Below are 22,756 nucleotides of genomic sequence, written 5' to 3' on the forward strand. Positions count from 1 at the left end.
CTGATAGTGTTTCGTGAAAGTGTGCAGACTAGACCAGGTAGCTGCCTGACACACCTGCTGAGCCGTAGCCCGGTGCCGCAATGCCCAGGACGCACCCACGGCTCTGGTAGAATGGGCTTTCAGCCCCGAAGGAAGCGGAAGCCCAGAAGAACGGTAGGCTTCAAGAATCGGTTCCTTGATCCACCGAGCCAAGGTTGACTTGGAAGCCTGCGAACCCTTACGCTGGCCAGCGACAAGGACAAAGAGCGCATCTGAACGGCGCAGGGGCGCCGTGCGAGACACGTTGAACCGGAGTGCTCTCACTAGATCTAATGTGTGCAAATCCTTTTCACATTGGTGAATTGGATTAGGGCAAAATGAAGGTAAGGAGATATCCTGATTGAGATGAAAAGGAGATACCACCTTAGGGAGAAATTCCGGAACAGGACGCAGAACCACCTTATCCTGGTGAAAAACCAGGAAGGGGGCTTTGCATGACAGCGCTGCAAGCTCCGACACTCTTCGGAGTGATGTAACTGCCACTAGAAATGCCACCTTCTGCGAAAGACGTGATAAAGAGACATCCCGCAGCGGCTCGAAAGGTGGTTTCTGAAGAGCCGTTAGCACCCTGTTAAGGTCCCAGGGTTCCAGCAGACGCTTGTAAGGTGGGACTATGTGGCAAACTCCCTGCAGGAACGTGCGGACCTGCGGAAGCCTGGCCAGACGCTTTTGAAAAAATACGGATAGCGCCGATACTTGTCCCTTGAGAGAGCCGAGAGACAAACCCTTGTCCATTCCGGATTGAAGGAATGAAAGAAAAGTGGGTAAGGCAAAAGGCCAGGGAGTAAAACCATTATCAGAGCACCAGGATAAGAAGATCCTCCAAGACCTGTGATAGATCTTGGCGGACGTTGGTTTCCTGGCCTGTCTCATGGTGGCAATGACATCTTGAGATAACCATGAGGACGCTAGGAGCCAGGACTCAATGGCCACACAGTCAGGTTGAGGGCCACAGAATTCAGATGGAAAAACGGCCCTTGTGACAGCAAGTCTGGGCGGTCTGGGAGCGCCCACGGTTGACCCACCGTGAAATGCCACAGATCCGGGTACCACGACCGCCTCGGCCAATCTGGAGCGACGAGAATGGCGCGACGACAGTCGGACCCGATTTTGCGCAGCACTCTGGGCAGCATCGCCAGAGGAGGAAATACATAAGGCAGTCGAAACTGCGACCAATCCTGAACTAATGCGTCCGCCGCCAGAGCTCTGTGATCTTGAGACCGGGCCATGAATGCTGGGACTTTGTTGTTGTGCCGTGACGCCATGAGATCGACGTCCGGCGTTCCCCAGCGGCGACAGATCTCTCGAAACACGTCTGGGTGAAGAGACCATTCCCCCGCGTCCATGCCCTGACGACTGAGAAAATCTGCTTCCCAGTTTTCTACGCCCGGGATGTGAACTGCGGAGATGGTGGAAGCTGTGGCTTCCACCCACTGCAGAATCCGTCGGACTTCCTGGAAGGCTTGACGACTGCGAGTGCCGCCTTGGTGGTTAATGTATGCGACGGCAGGGGCGTTGTCCGACTGGATACGGATCTGCCTGCCCTCCAGCCACCGATGAAAAGCCAATAGGGCTAGATACACTGCCCTTATCTCCAGAATATTGATCTGAAGGGATGACTATCGGAGTCCAGGTTCCCTGAGCCCTGTGGTGGAGAAAAAACGCCCCCCACCCTGACAGGCTCGCGTCCGTGGTGACCACAGCCCAGGTTGGGGGTAGGAAGGATTTCCCCCGCGACAGAGAGTTGGGAAGGAGCCACCACTGAAGTGACGTCTTGGTTGCAAGGGAAAGAGAGACGTTCCTGTCGAGGGAAGTCGACCTCCTGTCCCATTTGCGGAGAATGTCCCACTGGAGTGGCCGCAGATGGAATTGCGCGAAGGGCACTGCCTCCATCGCTGCCACCATCTTCCCCAGGAAGTGCATGAGGCGCCTCAAGGGGTGTGACTGACCCCGAAGAAGAGATTGCACCCCTGCCTGCAGAGAAAGCTGTTTGTCTAGCGGTAGCAAGACTACCGCTGAGTGAGTATGAAACTCCATCCCGAGGTAAGTCAGTGATTGGGTCGGTGTCAACTTGGATTTTGGGAAGTTGATGATCCACCCGAACTGCTGGAGCGTCGCCAGAGCGACGGTAAGGCTGTTTTGACACGCCATCTGAGAAGGTGCCCTGACTAGAAGATCGTCTAAGTAGGGAATCACCGAGTGGCCCTGAGAGTGTAGGACCGCCACAACGGATGCCATGACCTTGGTGAACACCCGTGGGGCTGTCGCCAGGCCGAAAGGCAATGCCACGAACTGAAGGTGTTCGTCCCCGATGGCGAAGCGCAAAAAGCGTTGATGTTCGGGTGCGATCGGCACATGGAGATAAGCATCCTTGATGTCGATCGATGCTAGGAAGTCTCCTTGTGACATCGATGCGATGACCGAGCGGAGAGATTCCATCCGAAAACGTCTGGTGCTCACATGTCTGTTGAGTAGTTTGAGGTCCAGAACGGGACGGAATGAACCGTCCTTCTTTGGCACCACGAACAAGTTGGAGTAAAAGCCGCGACCATGTTCCTGAGGGGGAACAGGGATCACAACTCCCTCTGTCTTCAGAGCGTCCACCGCCTGAAAAAGTGCATCGGCCCGCGCGGGGGGCGGAGAGGTTCTGAAGAAACGAGTCGGGGCACGAGAGCTGAACTCTATCCTGTAACCGTGAGACAGAATGTCTCTCACCCATCGGTCTTGAACATGTGGCCACCAGGCGTCGCAAAAGCGGGAGAGCCTGCCACCGACCGAGGATGCGGTTCGGGGATGCCGAGAGTCATGAAGAGGCCGCCTTGGAGGCATTGCCTCCGGTGGGTTTTTGGGGGCGTGACTTAGCCCGCCACGCATAGGAGTTCCTCTGGCCTTTCTCCGGCCTGTTGGACGAAGAGGATTGGGGCTTGGCGGAGGGACGAAAGGACCGAAACCTCGATTGTATTTTCCGCTGCTGAGGTCTCTTCGGTTTGGACTGGGGTAAGGAGGAGTCCTTTCCCTTGGATTCCTTAATAATCTCATCCAATCGTTCGCCAAAACAATCGGTCGCCAGAAAATGGCAAACCGGTTAAGAACCTCTTGGAAGCCGAGTCTGCCTTCCATTCGCGCAGCCACATGGCCCTGCGGACTGCCACAGAGTTAGCGGATGCCACCGCTGTACGGCTAGCAGAGTCAAGAACTGCGTTCATGGCGTAGGAAGAAAAAGCTGACGCCTGAGAAGTCAAAGACGGAACCTGCGGAGCAGAATTACGTGTGACCGCATTAATCTCAGCCAGACAAGCTGAGATAGCTTGGAGTGCCCACACGGCTGCAAAAGCCGGGGCAAAAGACGCGCCCGTGGCTTCATAGATGGATTTCACCAGGAGCTCTATCTGCCTGTCAGTGGCATCTTTTAGCGATGAGCCATCTGCAACCGATACCACAGATCTAGCCGCCAATCTAGAGACTGGAGGATCCACCTTGGGACATTGAGCCCAACCCTTAACTACATCAGAGGGGAAGGGGTAACGTGTGTCAGTAAGGCGCTTCGTAAAGCGCTTGTCAGGAACCGCTCTGGGCTTCTGGACAGCATCTCTGAAGTTAGAGTGATCAAAAAATGCACTCCGTGTACGTTTAGGGAACCGAAACTGGTGTTTCTCCTTCTGAGAAGTCGACTCCTCTACAGGTGGCGGCGGGGGAGATAGATCTAACACCTGGTTGATGGACGATATAAGGTCATTTACTATGGCGTCCCCTTCAGGTGTATCAAGATTGAGAGCAACGTCAGGGTCAGAGCCCTGAGCTGCGACGTCCGCCTCGTCCTCCAGAGAGTCCTCAAGCTGGGAACCCGAGCAGCGTGAAGAAGTCGGGGAAGATTCCCAGCGAGCCCGCTTAGCCGGTCTGGGACTATGGTCCGGGCAGGAGTCCTCCGCGTGAGACCTAGGGCCCCCCTGGGGGTGCGCTGCGGCGCGGACAGAGAGGGGCCTGGAGGCGACGATCCAACAGGGCCCGGGGCCTGTGTAAGGACCGGTCTGGACTGCAAAGCTTCTAGCAGCTTGGCAGACCATTTGTCCATAGACTGAGCCATGGATTGTGAAAGTGACTCAGAGAGTTTCTCAGCAAAAACGGCAAACTCTGTCCCTGCCGCCTGGACCGGGGGAGCAGGGGGGTCTACCTGAGCCGAGGGTCCCACTATTGACCGAGGCTCCGGCTGAGCAAGCAAAACAGGGGTCGAGCATTGCTCACAGTGAGGGTAGGTGGACCCCGCAGGTAACATAGCCGCACAAGAGGTACAGGTCGCAAAATAACCCTGTGCCTTGGCACCCTTGCTCCTTGTGGACGACATGCTGTTGTCTCCTAGGAGGGTGATCACTGAGGGTATATGGGAAAAGGTATATAGCCCGACCGAACAGAAATATATATATATATATATATATATATATATATATATATATATATATATATATATATATAGTATCTATTCCGGCACCCTAAGGGGACCAGCACCGGGTGACCGGTGTGGCTTACCGACCGCTAAAAAGCGGAGCGTGTGTCCTCCAGATTCCCTGCCTTAGGTCTCCCAGAGTTGCAGAGCTCTTTCCAGGTAATCCTCCACCGGCAGAATGCCAAAAAATGGCTGCCGGAGCTCTCTGGGGAGGAGTGGAGCCGTGGGCGGCGCTAAAAAAGTGCGGGAATCTGGGGTCCCCACAGTGATCAGTGAGGGGGGAGGAAACATACAGGATGCTCCGGCCCTCACATCCGACATCAGGTCGGCAGTCCCGCCCTTACCCCTGACAGACAGGCCCGGGGGCGGGAGTTTTGCTACTAGGTCGCAATGAAGCCGGGGACTAAATTTAAGACCGCGGCCGACAAGCAGGCGCGGTCGGCGCGGAAGTCCGCCGGTCTTCACAAATCAGCAGCTGCTGCAGCGTCCAGGATGAAGGCGCTCCATGCACAGCCCCCATGGGGACACAGAGTACCTTATAGATGCAGGGCCCGGTCCCTGAGGATTAATAGACTCCTGTCCGGCAGATTCCCACAGGGGCTGCGGAGGGAGCACGGTCCCAGTAAATGGATGACCGGTCAGGATCCCACTTCTCCCAGAGCCGCTAAGGGATGGTGAAGGAAAACGGCATGAGGCTCCGGCCTTTGTACCCGCAATGGGTACCTCAACCTTAACAGCACCGCCGACGTAGTGGGGTGAGAAGGGAACATGCCGGGGGCCCCGTGGGGGCCCACTTTTCTTCCAACCGATATAACTAATATGAGAATGCATGAGTGGATGTGTGCCTCCTTCCACACAAAGCATAAAACTGAGGAGCCCGTGATGCACGGGAGGGTGTATAGGCAGAGGGGAGGGGTTACACTTTTTAAAGTGTAATACTTTGTGTGGCCTCCGGAGGCAGAAGCTATACACCAATTGTCTGGGTCTCCCAATGGAGCGACAAAGAAATATATATAACTGAAATCATTAAATTAATTAACTACACAATAAATTCTATAATACTCGCTGCGTTAGAATCGGGCCACCTAGTGTGTATATAATAATATATATTATATATATATATATATATATATATATATATATATATATATATATATATATATATATATATATATATATATATATATATATACACACACACACACACACACTAGAAGGTGGCCCGATTCTACGCATCGGGTATTCTAGAATTTACGTATTGTGTAGTTCATGTATGATTTTTGTTATATATTTATATAGATGTTGTTGTGTGTAGTTACCAAGTGTTTGTGTAGGGCGCTGTACATGTTCTGGGTGTTGTCTGGGTGTGACGGGGGGTGAGAGCGGTGTTGTATGTGTGTTGCGTTGTTTGTGGAGCGCTGAGTGTCTGTAGCGTTCGGGGTATTTGCCCCTCATCAGTGTGGAGTCTTTTACTAGGTCTTTTACTAGGCAATGTCCCACTAGCCAGATTCCTACTCCACACTGATGAGGGGCAAATACCCCGAAACGGCTGTCTGTGGATGGATACCATGTTTGGCATAGGTGGTCTCCTTGACTGGAGACTGCCCTTCCCGTGGTTGTTCCTTCCCGGTGAAAGACCTGGCTAGTTTACTGCCAGCGTTGAGAAACATGTGATGGTGTCTCCTCAGGCCTTCTTGCTTTGAATATTTCCCAGGGGGCATTGCTCTAGATTCACTGCGTTGAGAAACACGTGATGGTGTCTCCGCAGTGGTGGATGTTGATCTCCCTAAGGTCAACCATCCTTGCTCACATAGTCTTTTACTAGGCAATGTCCCACTAGCCAGATTCCTACTCCACACTGATGAGGGGCAAATACCCCGAAACGGCTGTCTGTGGATGGATACCATGTTTGGCATAGGTGGTCTCCTTGACTGGAGACTGCCCTTCCCGTGGTTGTTCCTTCCCGGTGAAAGACCTGGCTAGTTTACCCCAGCCTCAGCCTCCCCCAGCATCAGCCTCTCTCCTCCCAGCATCAGCCTCTCTCTTCCCAGCATCAGCCTCTCTCTTCCCAGCATCAGCCTCTCTCTTCCCAGCATCAGCCTCTCTCTTCCCAGCATCAGCCTCTCTCCTCCCAGCCTACCCCAGCCGCAGCCTCCCCCAGCATCAGCCTCTCTCCTCCCAGCATCAGCCTTTTCGGTCCCCCAGCATCAGCCTCTCTCCTCCCAGCCTACCCCAGCCTCAGCCTCCCCCAGCATCAGCCTCTCTCCTCCCAGCATCAGCCTTTTCGGTCCCCAGCATCAGCCTCTCTCCTCCCAGCCTACCCCAGCCTCAGCCTCCCCCAGCATCAGCCTCCCCATCCCAGCCTTCCCCAGGATCTGCCTCTCTCCTCCCAGCCTCCTCCAGCACGCCGTGCTCCTCTGCCGACACTCACACACCCGATCGCATACACTCCCACACACCCGATCGCATACACTCACGCACACACATTGACGATATTGCACATACGCGCTCACACTCACAACATCCGGAGATACCACATGCTTTTGGCCATGTGATCCTCCGGCAGGTCCTGGAAGCTCACAGCACAGTATCGCCGCCGAGAAGCAAGCGATATCCCAGTATGTTGTGAGTGTGTGAATGCGATGTGAGGTGTGTGTGAGGTGTGTGTGAGAGTGAGTGTGATCTGATGTGTGTGTGTGTGTATATATATGTGTGTGTGTGTGTGTGTGTGTGTGTGTGTGTGTGTTGTTATGTGTGTGCATGTGTGTATGTTCCGCCGCTGCAGGACCTTGATGCGCTGGTAACTATGCTACCATGGTTACCAGCGTATCTCGTCCCCCGCTCGCACGGGAGCCCACACCAGCATACGCCGGCCAGCCCCAGCAATGCGAGGGTATGTGTCGGCTGGTTTGGCGGCGTACGCTGATGTGGGCTCCCAGGGGTACAGTACTCACCTGGGAGTCGTGGCTCCGTGACCGTGTCGGTTCGGGGAATGCGTGGGGGGGCGAGGCCAGAGCTAGCGTGCATTGCGTGAGGGGGGCGGGGCGTGGCCGAGTTGCCAATGCCTGCAGGGTGCCGGGGCGAGAGGCCAATCTGTGGGGGGGGGCTGAGCCTGGGCGAGCGGCCGGCCAATCCGTGTGGGGGCGCAGCCTGGGCGAGCGGCCAATCCGTGCGGGGGGCGGGGCCATGGCGAGCCCAGCGGCTAATCAGCTTTGTGTCACCGTAAGGACACAATTTTGGAGCAAGACAGACAGACAAAGACAGACAGAATAAGGCAATTATATATATAGATATAGATATATATATACATATATATATATATTTTTTTTTTACTTATGTGTGGCACTTGCCATTGTGGACTGCAGAATGGGTTTACTGAGAATCTGTCAGTAAACTCATCCTGATGGTCGACAAGCAGAGTTTTTTATTCTTTTCTGGTTTGATTCTCTCCTCTTAGATGATTTATAAAAAAAGACCACATCGAAGTTGTACATTTCCATGCACATTCAACTTCGATGATGCCTGTAGTTATAAATCAGCTAAGAGGACTTAAAAAAATAAACAAAAGTTTGGCAGGATCAGCGCCCTCAGGATGACAGCCTTACCTAGACTGCTCTATCTACTTCAGACGGTTCCGGTACATATTCCGGCGTCTTATTGGGTAAAGGTATAGCGTTTATTTAACCAATTTGTGTGGACTAAGAGGCGACCCCGACTTGGGAGTAATGTTCTGACGAGAACCAAAGGGGCGGGAGGAGCAGGGCTCCCCTGCTGTAGGCGATACTACCTGGCGGCTGCCCACACCAGAGCCCTGGACCTTTTACATAATTGCGATTCAAAACTCTGGGTTAGGCTGGCACATGACCTATGCCCCTTATCAGTCCCAACCCTGCCATGGAATTGGCCACGCCTCACTAAACATGACATAGCAATGTCCTACTGCACCAAACAAACACTGAAATCAGTACACTCATTACCATTGAGCAAACGCCTGCTCCAGCCCGGGGGTCCTCTCATGCCACTCACGGACAACCCTGACTTTTTGCCAGGAGCATCGTCCAACAAATTTCTCGGCAGCTCAAAACAGAGGCCCCTGAGACTGGATCAGGTGGCCCCAGACGGAGTTCTCCTCCCACTCTCGGATATTGTGGGAAACGGAGACCCTAGGCTGAGGTTCCATTTTGAATACGCCCAACTTAAACACTTCATAACCTCACAGGGACAAGCCGTGGAGCACCTCCCGCCTATAACTCCCTTTGAATGTATCTGTACCGGAACACCTGACACTCGACATGCCATATCAAGAACTTATAAAATCCTAACAGAGGCGATGGAGACCTCACTCCCCCGCTTCTGTGTTGCGTGGGAAGCAGAGCTCAACAAGATGTTTCCTAGGGATCAGTGGGAACGATGTTTCCGCCTGACCCATAGGTCCGTGGTTGCCACAAGAATGCAAGAAACCTGCTACAAGATCCTCACCAGGTGGTATAGGGTCCCATCAACCCTTCATGTGTGGTGTACCGAAGTTCCGGATGTATGTTGGCGTTGCGGAGCCCAGGGCGGAACCATGACCCACATATGGTGGTCCTGCCAGAGTCTGACGGCCTTTTGGAGCAAAGTATTGGCGGCCATTCGAGAGGTTACGGGGACCATAGTCCCCAGTCGCCCTTAGGAAGTCATGCTATTTATGTTTAAAATCTCAGAAAAAAAAAAAAAGTATAAAAAATCCCTCATGGGCCCCCTCCTCCAGGCTGCCAAGACTGTGATCCCACGACATTGGAAAGACCGCACCCCCCCCGGCCATGGAGGAATGGGCGACGGAGGTGAATACAGTACACCGTATGGAGATGGTGGTGGCCCAGTCACGAGGTCAGATAGTAGAAATTGCCTCTAAATGGCTCACGTGGGAGGGCTTCCTCTCGGGCCCCAAGTTCTTAGCCTTAATTGACTCCCGGTGCTCAGACTCCTTGGCATGTATCACTCCCTAGAAAACATTTATTCACTCTCCTCTTTTAGACTCAACAGATGAAAATACCGTCCCGGTCATCACACATCCTCCCCTATACCTCTCTGTTTACTGATCCACATTCTAAACCCGTCCCTCTCCTTCTGATTTTCATCTTTCCCCGTACATTTCTCTGCACATCTGATATACTCTTATCTGTGGTAAGACTCGTCGACCAATTTTTTCTTACCTACTGTTGTGCAGTTGTTGAGTCTAAGGCCTGGACCTGTTGTAAAGGCTTGTTCTATTGTAATGTAATGCTATAACACCTAATATCTTAAGGTATTGAACAATGTAACTATCCATCTGTATGTTTTTTCTTTTGAAAAGAATAAAACTTTAAAATTGAAAAAAATAAACAAAAAAAGAGACGAGTAATAAACTCTGCTGCTGGCTGCTTAGGCCTAAGCCACACGGCGAGAAAAATCGGTGCGAGTGGAGCGCGAGAAAACAGCTCATTCCACTCGGACCAATATTAGCCTGTGTCAGCGCACATGAGCAATTATTTTCTCCGCCCTAATCAGACCGAGAAAACAATCGCAGCATGCTGCGGGTGCAATGCGATCCTTGTTTCTCTCACACCCATTCAAGTCTATGGGGCGAGAGAAAATCGCATTGCACTCTCATTACACCGGTGTACCGTACGTGCAGAGCGAGAGTGGCAATGAAGGGAATTTTGTTACTTACCGTAAATTCCTTTTCTTCTAGCTCCTATTGGGAGACCCAGACGATTGGGTGTATAGTACTGCCTCCGGAGGCCACACAAAGCATTACACTAAAAAGTGTAAGGCCCCTCCCCTTCTGGCTATACACCCCCAGTGGGATCACTGGCTCACCAGTTTTAGTGCAAAAGCAAGAAGGAGGAAAGCCAATAACTGGTTTAAACAAATTCACTCCGAAGTAACATCGGAGAACTGAAAACCATTCAACATGAACAACATGTGTACCCGAAAAACAACCAAAAATCCCGAAGGACAACAGGGCGGGTGCTGGGTCTCCCAATAGGAGCTAGAAGAAAAGGAATTTACGGTAAGTAACAAAATTCCCTTCTTCTTCGGCGCTCCATTGGGAGACCCAGACGATTGGGACGTCCAAAAGCTGTCCCTGGGTGGGTAAAGAAATACCTCATGTTAGAGCTGCAAAGACAGCCCTCCCCTACGGGGAGGCAACTGCCGCCTGCAGGACTCTTCTACCTAGGCTGGCGTCCGCCGAAGCATAGGTATGCACCTGATAATGTTTGGTGAAAGTGTGCAGACTCGACTAGGTAGCTGCCTGGCACACCTGTTGAGCCGTAGCCTGGTGTCGTAATGCCCAGGACGCACCCACGGCTCTGGTAGAATGGGCCTTCAGCCCTGATGGAACCGGAAGCCCAGCAGAACGGTAGGCTTCAAGAATTGGTTCTTTGATCCATCGAGCCAGGGTGGCTTTGGAAGCCTGCGACCCTTTGCGCTTACCAGCGACAAGGACAAAGAGTGCATCCGAGCGGCGCAGGGGCGCCGTGCGGGAAATGTAGATTCTGAGTGCTCTCACCAGATCCAACAAATGTAAAGCCTTTTCATACCGATGAACTGCATGCGGATAAAAGGAAGGCAAGGAGATATCCTGATTAAGATGAAAAGAGGATACCACCTTAGGGAGAAACTCCTGAATGGGGCGCAGCACTACCTTGTCCTGGTGGAACACCAGGAATGGAGCTTTGGATGAGAGCGCTGCTAGTTCAGACACTCTCCGAAGAGACGTGACCGCTACCAGAAAGGCCACTTTCTGTGAGAGTCGCGAAAGTGACACATCCCTCAGAGGCTCGAAGGGCGGCTTCTGGAGAGCAACAAGGACCTTGTTTAGATCCCACGGATCTAACGGCCGCCTGTACGGAGGTACGATATGGCAAACCCCCTGCAGGAACGTGCGCACCTGAGAAAGTCGTGCTAGACGCTTCTGAAAAAACACGGATAGTGCCGAGACTTGCCCTTTAAGGGAGCCGAGCGATAAGCCCTTTTCCAACCCAGATTGCAGGAAGGAAAGAACGACAGGTAACGCGAATGGCCAGGGGGATACTCCTTGTGCAGAGCACCAGGATAAGAAAATCTTCCACGTTCTGTGGTAGATCTTAGCAGACGTGGGCTTCCTAGCCTGTCTCATGGTGGCCACGACCCCTTGGGGTAATCCTGAAGACGCTAGGATCCAGGACTCAATGGCCACACAGTCAGGTTCAGGGCCGCAGAATTCCGATGGAAAAACGGCCCTTGGGACAGTAAGTCTGGACGGTCTGGTAGTGCCCACGGTTGGCCGACCGTGAGATGCCACAGATCCGGGTACCACGACCTCCTCGGCCAGTCTGGGGCGACGAGTATGACGCGGCCGCAATCGGATCTGATCTTGCGTAACACTCTGGGCAAGAGTGCCAGAGGTGGAAACACATAAGGGAGCCGGAACTGCGACCAATCTTGCACTAAGGCGTCTGCCGCCAGAGCTCTTTGATCGCGAGACCGTGCTATGAAGGTCGGGACCTTGTTGTTGTGTCGAGACGCCATTAGGTCGACGTCCGGCACCCCCCGGCGGCGGCAGATTTCCTGAAACACGTCCGGGTGAAGGGACCATTCCCCTGCGTCCATGCCCTGGCGACTGAGGAAGTCTGCTTCCCAGTTTTCTACGCCCGGGATGTGAACTGCTGATATGGTGGATGCTCTTTCCTCCACCCACATCAGAATCCGCCGGACTTCCTGGAAGGCTTGCCGACTGCGTGTCCCTCCTTGGTGGTTGATGTATGCCACCGCTGTGGAGTTGTCCGACTGAATTCGGATCTGCTTTCCTTCCAGCCACTGCTGGAAGGCTAATAGGGCAAGATACACTGCCCTGATTTCCAGAACATTGATCTGAAGGGTGGACTCCTGCTGAGTCCACGTCCCTTGAGCCCTGTGGTGGAGAAAAACTGCTCCCCACCCTGACAGACTCGCATCTGTCGTGACCACTGCCCAGGATGGGGGCAGGAATGATCTTCCCTGTGATAATGAGGTGGGAAGAAGCCACCATTGCAGAGAGTCCTTGGCCGTCTGAGAAAGGGAGACTTTCCTGTCTAGGGAAGTTGTCTTCCCGTCCCATTGGCGGAGAATGTCCCATTGAAGTGGGCGCAGATGAAACTGTGCAAACGGGACTGCCTCCATTGCTGCCACCATCTTCCCTAGGAAGTGCATGAGGCGCCTTAAGGGGTGCGACTGACCCTGAAGGAGAGACTGCACCCCTGTCTGTAGTGACCGCTGCTTGTCCAGCGGAAGCTTCACTATCGCTGAGAGAGTATGAAACTCCATGCCAAGATACGTTAGTGATTGAGTCGGTGCCAGGTTTGACTTTGAAAAGTTGATGATCCACCCGAAAGTCTGGAGAGTCTCCAGCGCAACATTCAGGCTGTGTTGGCATGCCTCTTGAGAGGGTGCTTTGACAAGTAGATCGTCTAAGTAAGGGATCACCGAGTGTCCCTGAGAATGCAAGACTGCTACCACTGCCGCCATGACCTTGGTGAAAACCCGTGGGGCTGTCGCCAGACCAAATGGCAGAGCTAGAAACTGGAGATGGTCGTCTCCTATCACGAAACGTAGAAAACGTTGGTGCTCTGTAGCAATCGGCACGTGGAGATAAGCATCTTTGATGTCTATTGATGCAAGGAAATCTCCTTGAGACATTGAGGCAATGACGGAGCGGAGGGATTCCATCCGGAACCGCCTGGCGTTCACATGTTTGTTGAGCAGCTTTAGGTCCAGAACAGGACGGAAAGAGCCGTCCTTTTTTGGAACCACAAAGAGATTGGAGTAAAAACCTTGCCCTTGTTCCTGCTGAGGAACAGGGATCACCACTCCTTCTGCTTTTAGTGAGCACACCGCCTGCAGAAGGGCATCTGCTCGGTCGGGATGTGGGGAGGTTCTGAAGAACCGAGGCGGAGGACGAGAACTGAATTCTATCCTGTACCCGTGAGACAAAATGTCTGTTACCCACCGGTCTTTGACCTGTGGCAGCCAAATGTCGCAAAAGCGGGAGAGCCTGCCACCGACCGAGGATGCGGAGAGATGAGGCCGAAAGTCATGAGGCAGCCGCCTTGGAAGCGGTCCCTCCGGTTGCTTTCTTAGGGCGTGAGTGAGCCCGCCAGGAATCTGAGCTCCTTTGCTCCTTCTGAGTCCCTTTGGACGAGGAGAATTGGGTCTTGCCGGAGCCTCGAAAGGACCGAAACCTCGACTGCCATTTCCTCTGTTGAGGTTTGCTTGATCTGGGCTGGGGTAAGGAGGAGTCTTTACCCTTGGATTGTTTAATGATTTCAGCCAATTGTTCACCAAACAGTCTATCTACAGATAGTGGCAAGCTGGTTAAACATTTTTTGGAAGCAGAATCCGCTTTCCATTCCTTTAACCACAAGGCTCTGCGCAAAACCACAGAATTGGCAGACGCTATTGAGGTACGGCTTGTAGAGTCCAGGTCAGCGTTGATAGCGTAAGTCGCAAATGCAGACATTTGCGAGGTTAGGGACGCTACACGCGGCACTGCTGGACGTATGATAGAGTCCACCTGTGCTAGACCAGCTGAAATAGCTTGGAGTGCCCACACGGCCGCGAATGCTGGAGCAAACGACGCGCCGATAGCTTCATAGACAGACTTTAACCAAAGGTCCATCTGTCTGTCATTGGCATCTTTAAGTGAAGCCCCATCCTCCACTGCAACTATGGATCTAGCCGCAAGCCTGGAGATTGGGGGGTCCACCTTTGGACACTGGGTCCAGCGTTTGACCACGTCAGGGGGAAAAGGATAACGTGTATCCTTAAGACGTTTGGAGAAACGCTTGTCCGGGTAAGCATGGTGTTTCTGGACTGATTCTCTGAAGTCAGCATGGTCCAGAAAAGTACTCAGTTTACGCTTGGGATACCTGAAATGGAACTTCTCCTGCTGTGCAGCTGCCTCCTCTGCAGAAGGGGCAGGTGGAGAAATTTCCAATAGACTATTGATGGCCGCTATAAGGTCATTTACCACGGCGTCACCATCAGGAGTATCCAGATTGAGAGCGGTTTCAGGATTAGACTCCTGATCACCCTCCTCTGTCTCATCATGTAGAGACTCTTCTCGCTGAGACCCTGATCCGCGCGATGACGTGGAGGGTCTCTCCCAGCGAGCACGCTTAGGCTGCCTGGGACTGTCATCTGAGTCAGAGCCGTCAGGCTGAGATGCCTGGGACCCCCTTGAATCACGGATTAACTCCAAATGAGGGGGACCGGGGAACGTTGCCGCAGCAGTGTCCATGGTCTGAGTAACTGGCCTGGCCTGCAAGGTCTCTAGTATCTTTGTCATAGTGACAGACATTTTGTCAGCAAAAACTGCAAACTCTGTCCCCGTCACCGGGACAGGGTTCACCGGCGACTCTGCCTGGGCCACTACCACCATAGACTCCGGCTGACGAAGTGGCACAGGGACCGAGCATTGCACACAATGGGGGTCATTGTAACCTGCCGGTAGATCAGCCCCACAAGCGGCACAAGCAACGCTTACAGCCTGTGTCTTGGCACCCTTGCGTTTTGTGGATGACATGTTGTCGTCTCCTCAGAGCAAGCTAGGGTATACAGCCAAGAAGCGACCTTACAGTGCAATATATATATACTATATGGTATAGAGAAAAAAGGTACACCAAAATAACACTGTGGCACTAGTGGGGCCAGCACTAATGTGCTGCTTACCGCCCGCTTAACGCGGGTGTGTGGTCGCCAGAAATCCCTTGTCTGGGTCTCCCAGAGCCTGTGTCCGTTCTCCAGCCAGACTGCATGTAAGGAATGGCTGCCGGCGTCCTATGGAGAGGGGCGGGCCCTGGGCGTGTGCAGACAAAGAGCGGGAACCCTGCGTCCCCCTGTGCTCAGTGAGAGGGCTGGAGCATGTAAATAAGGCTCCAGCCCTCGGCGCTGATTAAACGTACAGCGTCTCTCCCTTGCCCTGATTGACAGGGTGGGGGCGGGAACGAAGCGGAGCTAGGCCGCAGAAGCCGGGGACTAAATTTATAAGCGACGCCGTCGTAAAAGCACGGTCGGCGCTAAGTCCCCGGCGCACTACAAGTCGCATCCGCGCCGCCGCTCCAGGGGCGGCCGGCGCGGCAGTCCCCAACACATAAAATCACTCAGACAAACTGTAGTGACTGTAACCCCAGCGCGCAGCGCTACTGTCCCCGGCGCACTAGCACGCCCAGCAAGTCTGGAATGTGCGCGGCCTGTTTGGGACACAGAGTACCTCAATGTCGCAGGGCCTTGTCCCTGAACGGTACCCAGCTCCGTATCCAGCAGGTTCCATGGGTCTGTGGATGGAGCCCGGCCTCAGGGCTTGGGGGCCGGTAAGATCCCACTTCCACAGAGCCCCTCAGGGGGATGGGGAAGGAAAACAGCATGTGGGCTCCAGCCTCCGTACCCACAATGGGTACCTCAACCTTAACAAAACACCGCCGACATAAAGTGGGGTGAGAAGGGAGCATGCTGGGGGCCCTAGTATGGGCCCTCTTTTCTTCCATCCGACATAGTCAGCAGCTGCTGCTGACTAAACAGTGGAGCTATGCGTGGATGTCTGACCTCCTTCGCACAAAGCAGAAAACTGGTGAGCCAGTGATCCCACTGGGGGTGTATAGCCAGAAGGGGAGGGGCCTTACACTTTTTAGTGTAATGCTTTGTGTGGCCTCCGGAGGCAGTACTATACACCCAATCGTCTGGGTCTCCCAATGGAGCGCCGAAGAAAACCGGCTACGGAGGAGAGAGGGAGAGAAATCCCTCCCTCCCCTCTGCAGTGCTGGTCCGCCCCTCCTGAGAGCCGGCCTGTCCCTCCGCAGCTGAGGTCCGATCGCACAATCGGACCTCAGTTGCAGGGACACTTGCATGACACTCTGCTCCTGCTGTGCTGCCAGCGTGAGCCGAGTGTCATGCGAGGATCGCAGTAATCCCCCGTGTGGCCCTGGCCTTACTGACAGAATCTCAGTTCACCAATTTGCAGCCGGCAATAAACAGTGCAACACAGAGCTTTTAAAAGCCAAAATAGTACAAAATTGTCACTGGCACTCAAACAATTTGATTCTTAATTTTTCTTCTTTTTTTGTTTTCCTGATTTGTAGAAACAAGGTCAAGGCCGGAAACTGAGCAGTTTTCTCGCAGCCTCTGATCCTCTGCTGTGTAGTTCCAGACTAAATCTTTATGAGGATGGAGAAAATCGGAGATAAAATCTGGCAATGAAATATCCACTGGTTGACAAAATCTTCTTGGCTCTCCCCACACATAGGCTCGTCTATACTCACATGCATGGACAAAGCTTTATGTAATAGAATTACACATACCTGCTCATGAATGTATGCCAATCCATCCAATATTTCTCTAAAAAGCCGCCAAAGGCGACTGTTGTCCAGATATAATCCTTGATCTATAGTGTCTCGCAGAGTGCTCTTCTCACAATATTCCATCTGTAATTAATGAAACACATTCAACATTTTTCTCAATAAGATATTAAAGGTTACTTTAATAGCAAGCATCATTTATTGGGCTGCACAGACATGGGGGGGTTAGGTTGGGGCTAACCCTGCAGCAGACAGGCCCCCGCCACCCTGCAGCAGACGGGCCGCCACCCTGCAGCAGACGGGCCGCCACCCTGCAGCAGACGGGCCGCCACCCTGCAGCAGACGGGCCGCCACCGCCACCCTGCAGCAGATGGGCCGCCAACCTGCAGCAGACGGGGACGCCGCCGCCACCCTGCAGCAGACGGGGCCGCCAACCTGCAGCAGACGGGGACGCCGCCGCCACCCTGCAGCAGACGAGGTCGCCGCCGCCACCCTGCAGCAGATGGGCCGCTGCCGCCACCCTGCAGCAGATGGGCCGCTGCCGCCACCCTGCAGCAGATGGGCCGCTGCCGCCACCCTGCAGCAGATGGGCCGCTGCCGCCACCCTGCAGCAGACGGGCTTCCGCCACCCTGCAGCAGACGGGTTTCCGCCACCCTGCAGCAGACGGGCTTCCGCCACCCTGCAGCAGACGGGCTTCCGCCACCCTGCAGCAGACGGGCTTCCGCCACCCTGCAGCAGACGGGCTTCCGCCACCCTGCAGCAGACGGGCTTCCGCCACCCTGCAGCAGACGGGCTTCCGCCACCCTGCAGCAGACGGGCTTCCGCCACCCTGCAGCAGACGGGCCGCCACAACCATGCAGTTTTCCAGCAATAAACATAATCCAGCGATTTATTGCCAAAAACAAATTCAAGGATCAAGAATTGTATTGTACTGTATACCAGCTGCTATACCCTTATCTGTTGGGGTGTAAAGTTGGAGGGTCCCCATTCACCTTATATACTTGAAATCAACGGCGTTCAGCGGAGTTGAAATGTGGATAGCTGTTTAACTAGTACTACTAATGATTTCACAATACATACAACAGCACAAAAAAACGGCAATTCACAGAATATGAGCGTACCTGGATATACAGATAATGCATGCTCTGAACGGACATCTCAGATGGGGATTCTTTGAGCCCTACCGATTTTTCCGCAGCACCTTCCTCATCCTGTTCACAGTAATTAGCAAGAGAAAACGTTCATAACAAGATAGAATATTCCTGATTGACAAGGACGGCATTAACGCCAGTTGTAGATCTCCAGTGACGAGCACCGCAACACATCCGGCAAACTGGCAATTCCAAACACACAACTTAATGGGTACATCTACTTTCTCTTTCGTTTCACTGGGGGACACAGGAAACAATCCATTGTTTCCTGTGTCCCCCAATGAAGACTCAGAGAAAGAGATTTTACGGTGAGTACACAAAAATCTTCCTTTCCAATAAGTCATCAAATAAGTTAAAAAAAAAAAAATTGGGGGGGGGGGGGGGGGGACAACTGGGGAAATAAAATCTGTAATTTATATTTGGCTTTTTTTATCACTCACTAATTTATATTTTGTATAGTCTATGGGGGGGGCAGGACCATGGTTTATAGCTGTTGCAACAAGGAGGCAGATACTGAGTAGTTTGGCATTTGCCCCCAATCATCAGTTTTACCCCTCTCTTTCCGCCACTGAGCTCATCAGGCTGTAGCTGCAGGCAAAAACGACCATGTGGCCGCCTGCACAGCACCCAAGACGTAGAGGCTTTGTGATGAAAAGCCCAAGATGTTCCCCCTCAATTACTTGCGTAGATTGGGTTGCCACACGGAAGGAGTACATTTTGCCCTTCAAGATTTAGGCTTTATTTATGGTAAACCCCATTCAACAGATGAGGATGTCCCCTGATGCTGCTGGCAGATCATGTATGGAACCCTATGGAAAAGTGAAACGGTTTTTCACGTCAAGGGTCCATGAACAATGCACAGACCAGATCTAAATTATTAAGGAACTTTTCCATGCACAATAAATGATAGAGGCAGAAAAAGAAGGGCACCTGGTTGAAAGCAAAATTGCAAATATCAATGAAGTGAGATTTAGAGGACAAGGCTGTCGATTCTGACATCTCCTGGAGGCCCCCAAGAAAGCAACTTTCCATAAAAGCAGCCATAATCGGACACTACAGAGGGGCACAAAAAAAGGCGACTGCAGTACCTCAAGGTTCCATGGTGCTGGGGTATGAGGACATGTACAGAATTTAAACCTCTCCTTACAAGAAGGTGTGTACTGCTAACTTAAGAGCTAGTCAAAAATTACATAAAATAGCGCACAGATCTATCCCTTGAGAGATCTTAAATTTATTTCCAAATATAGACCATTCTGGAGGAAGGAAAAAACACAGAGGGGGACTCACTTTAAAGATATAAACGAGGGTTAAAGCAGTAGGAGAAGCAACCTAATATAAAATACAGATTTGCCCAACAGTCATTTAAAAAGGAGGCAAATATGGTGTCCCACAATGAAGGCTTCGAGAAAGATTTTACGGAGAGTACCCAAAATCTTCTTTTCTCTATTGTTTCATTGGGGGACACAGGAAACCATGGGACATTCCAAAGTTTGTCTTCAAGATGAAAAAAAAGACTAGAGGAAACCAGACACTGTATTTTGCAAAACCTGTTGGGATATGACAGAAACTGCCAAGAAAAAGGAGGGAAAGCTGTGTACTCTGTAGAACTTGGAAAAGAAAAGTATAGAAAACGAGAAAGCGGCCTAGAGAGCACAATTAGAGGCTTGACGGTAAAGGATCCAAGAAACCCCAGGAACCGGTGAAGAGAACCAGAACCCCAGTGAGGGCACTCTGTTCCTTTGTTCAATATGTGTCCAGAATGGCAGAGCAGATCTGTATCGGAATACCAATATGAAAACTCTCCGGATCATGACAAAGGAATCCAAGTGTCTAAAAGAAATGGAAGATTGTAAACTCTTAGGAGCAAGGTTATCATTTTTTGTTGATTTCCTACTCTTAGGACAAGGTTTCACGACTATGTTCATTGCTCACTACTCATACCACCTAGTATTAAGCACCTGAAAGTTGTTTACTTCTATGCTGTAAAAGTTTTTCTCTTCTTTTTTTCTTGTTTTTTATTCTCTCTTCTATATGATTGATAGATTATCGTATTTTTCGCTTTATAAAAGACGCGCCTGATTGTAAGACGCACCCCAAATTTGGTGAAGGAAAAGAGAATTTTTTTTTTAATGTTAAATGGGTTCCATCTTATAATGCCAGTGTCCATCTAACAAATCATATAGGGTATATGTCCCTCATAGCCCCCCCATCCTAAAATGAGCCCCCTTAATCTGGATATGGCCCCCTTATATTGAATATAGCCCCCTTGTGCTGGCACACGTCCCCCTGTGCTGGCACACGTCCCCCTGTGCTGGCACATCATCCTATTGATGGCACACGTCTCCTTTGATGGCACACGTCCCCTATTGATGGCAATTCCATGAACCAAACATCGAGGCCCATAACCTGTATATACTGTCCGAAATCTATACTACAGTTGCAGTATGCAAAATGCATTACTACCACCGCTCCCTGCCTGAGGGGCCATGTCTCAGAGTTCAGACACGTCTCAAACAAACCACTTTCTCGAGCCCTGGTGATGGAGAGTCAGCAGGATCTGGAGCAGCCGACCTGTGTCTGCCGGTAACAGAGGAACGGTGAAGTATCATGGCTACGATTCCTTTTCCTCTAGAGGTAGGGCAAGCAACAGTGAAGTTAGCCCAAACTCCTTATTTAGGATAACAGTAACTAAGTTTTCAGCCCTGAATTTCTAACCGAAAAGAAAGGGAAAACAAAAAAGGTGCACCTGCAAAGCAATTATGACTGCCTCCTAAGGCACTGAGCTAGTAATCGGAGAAGCAAACACTAACTACAAAACACCGAACTACTTACAGTTGGTCTCCTTGCGGCAGCAGATATAGACCATGGACCCAAATCCCTCATTGTCACGGAGGAGAAACATAGGACGCTACTTACTTTTAACCAAAAAGTGGAGTTATACCCCCACTGAATGACGTAACTAATACTTGTAATCAGATGCAGAAATCCGAGCATACGCCATAATTTTCTGCCAAGGGTCTTGTAGTAAAATACATGCTACAAGATCAGACCGTATACAGTGTACTTTTTCACTGACAAGTTACGCATTTTTCTTCATTTGCTTACACAAAGTAAAAATTAATTTAACAGATGTTTTGATATTTTAAAGTCATGCAGCAAACAAGCTGTATCACACAACGTGCAGCATTTATTACAGCCCTCCATTATACTATATCTATAATCAGGGAAGACCAACAGGTAAATAAGAAATTGGGTTTTAAAAGGAATTTGTCGGCAGGTTTTAGCTCCCCCATCTGAAATCTGCATGATGTAGGGGCAGAGATCCTGATTCCAGCCATGTGTCACTTACTGAGCTATTTGCTGCAGCTTTGATAACGTCTCTCACATAAGGTGTCAAAAACTGGTGACAGATTCCCTTTAATGAAGGTTGAAAGCTACAGCAATGCAGTTATTACCTGATCAGGACTGTTCTCATCCTCGTTTTCAAAAACAATCTCACTATCGGAGTCTGTTCCTGGTCTGGGAGTACAAAAAAAATACTTTAAGTCCATTTCTCATAGCTGGTTCACAATAACCACCATGACAAGCAACTGCTTTGGATAGTTTGCGACTTGTTTGTTACATGCAAGGGTCTGGTCTACATGAACAGTTCACTATGTGGCAGGTAGAAAAGGGTTCCCCCCTCTAAGGCATCCATAGACCCCATTGCGGCATATGGTGACATAATTTAAAGGGAACCTGTCATCAGAAATTTAGCTATAAACCTAAAAGTTTCCCCCTCTGCAGCTCCTGGGCTGCATTCTAGGAAGCTTCCTATAGTTTTTGTGGCCCCTTTTATTCCAAAATAAATACTTTATAAACTTGTACCTTTTCGTATACAAATTTCTCTATCGTTTCATTGGGGGACACAGGACCATGGGTTATGCTGCTGTCACTAGGAGGCTGACACTAAGTAAACATAAAAAGTTAGCTCCTCCCTAGCAGTGTACACCCCGAGCCGGAGGCGGGCTCAGATCAGTTTTAGCTTAGTGTCGTAGGAGGCTGATGTGGGCCGTCTCGGCCCCCCTCAGCCATTTGTGTTTTTGCGCTTTTTTCCTTTATTTCGGCGCCGCTCATCGCTCTCATACCTGTCTTCTTTTTCTCTGCAGGCATTCTCTTCACTCACCCTCCGCAGCCCTGTGGGTACCACTTCCCAGGGTCGCAGGGGCTTGAGATTTTGGGCCCTCTCCCCAGTCCATCCCCGTGGTACCACTCCCGGGGTTGCGCGTGTGGGCAGGTTGTCGTGGGCACCCCTGATTCGCTCTGCGGTATCGCCCCAAAGGGCGTACAGGGGCATACAGCAGGGATGGAACCTCCGCAGCGTTTGTAATCCGATGGGGCCCTTTCACGTTGCCTTCTCCTGCAGGGGGGCTGCTTCCCCCATCATGATGTCCACTTCCCTGCCTCAGCACGCTCTCCCCCTAAGTCCTCAGTCTTCCTGGACGAGAGCACTGTACACAGGCAGGGGCAGGGCGCCCTGATTGCACCGCATCCGTCGCTGGGCCGGCGCCGCCGAGAACAGGTAGGACTGACCTCTCCTGCACCTTGCCCCCGGCCCTCTCCAAAATGTAGGCCCCGGTCTCGGCCTAGTCGCTCCTGCGTCCTAGCCACGCCCCCGCTGCAGCGCTATTGGCCGCCGGTCGTCTGGCCCAGTCCCCTCCCACCGCTCAGCCTCCTGGCTTGTGGTGGGGGCTGTGGATCCTCCGTTTTTCGCGCCTGAACGCTGCTCCTCCCCCAGCGTCCCCATCGC

At 51.9% G+C, this 22,756-nt stretch overlaps 1 protein-coding gene across 1 annotated transcript in view; it reads right to left on the minus strand.

Moving 5' to 3' along the window:
* EIF2AK4 (eukaryotic translation initiation factor 2 alpha kinase 4) overlaps window positions 1-22,756 on the minus strand; it is a 231,835-nt gene that overhangs the window by 116,952 nt on the left and 92,127 nt on the right. The window contains exons 13-15 of the mRNA XM_075330727.1: window positions 21,423-21,486; window positions 17,938-18,027; window positions 16,819-16,941 (exon numbers count right to left, since the gene is read on the minus strand). Coding sequence (XP_075186842.1) covers window positions 16,819-16,941; window positions 17,938-18,027; window positions 21,423-21,486 — 277 coding nt within the window. The remainder of the gene's footprint in view (window positions 1-16,818; window positions 16,942-17,937; window positions 18,028-21,422; window positions 21,487-22,756) is intronic.

This window comes from Anomaloglossus baeobatrachus, chromosome 12, assembly GCF_048569485.1.
Source record: "Anomaloglossus baeobatrachus isolate aAnoBae1 chromosome 12, aAnoBae1.hap1, whole genome shotgun sequence".
In the NCBI taxonomy this organism is placed as follows: Eukaryota; Metazoa; Chordata; class Amphibia; order Anura; family Aromobatidae; genus Anomaloglossus; species Anomaloglossus baeobatrachus.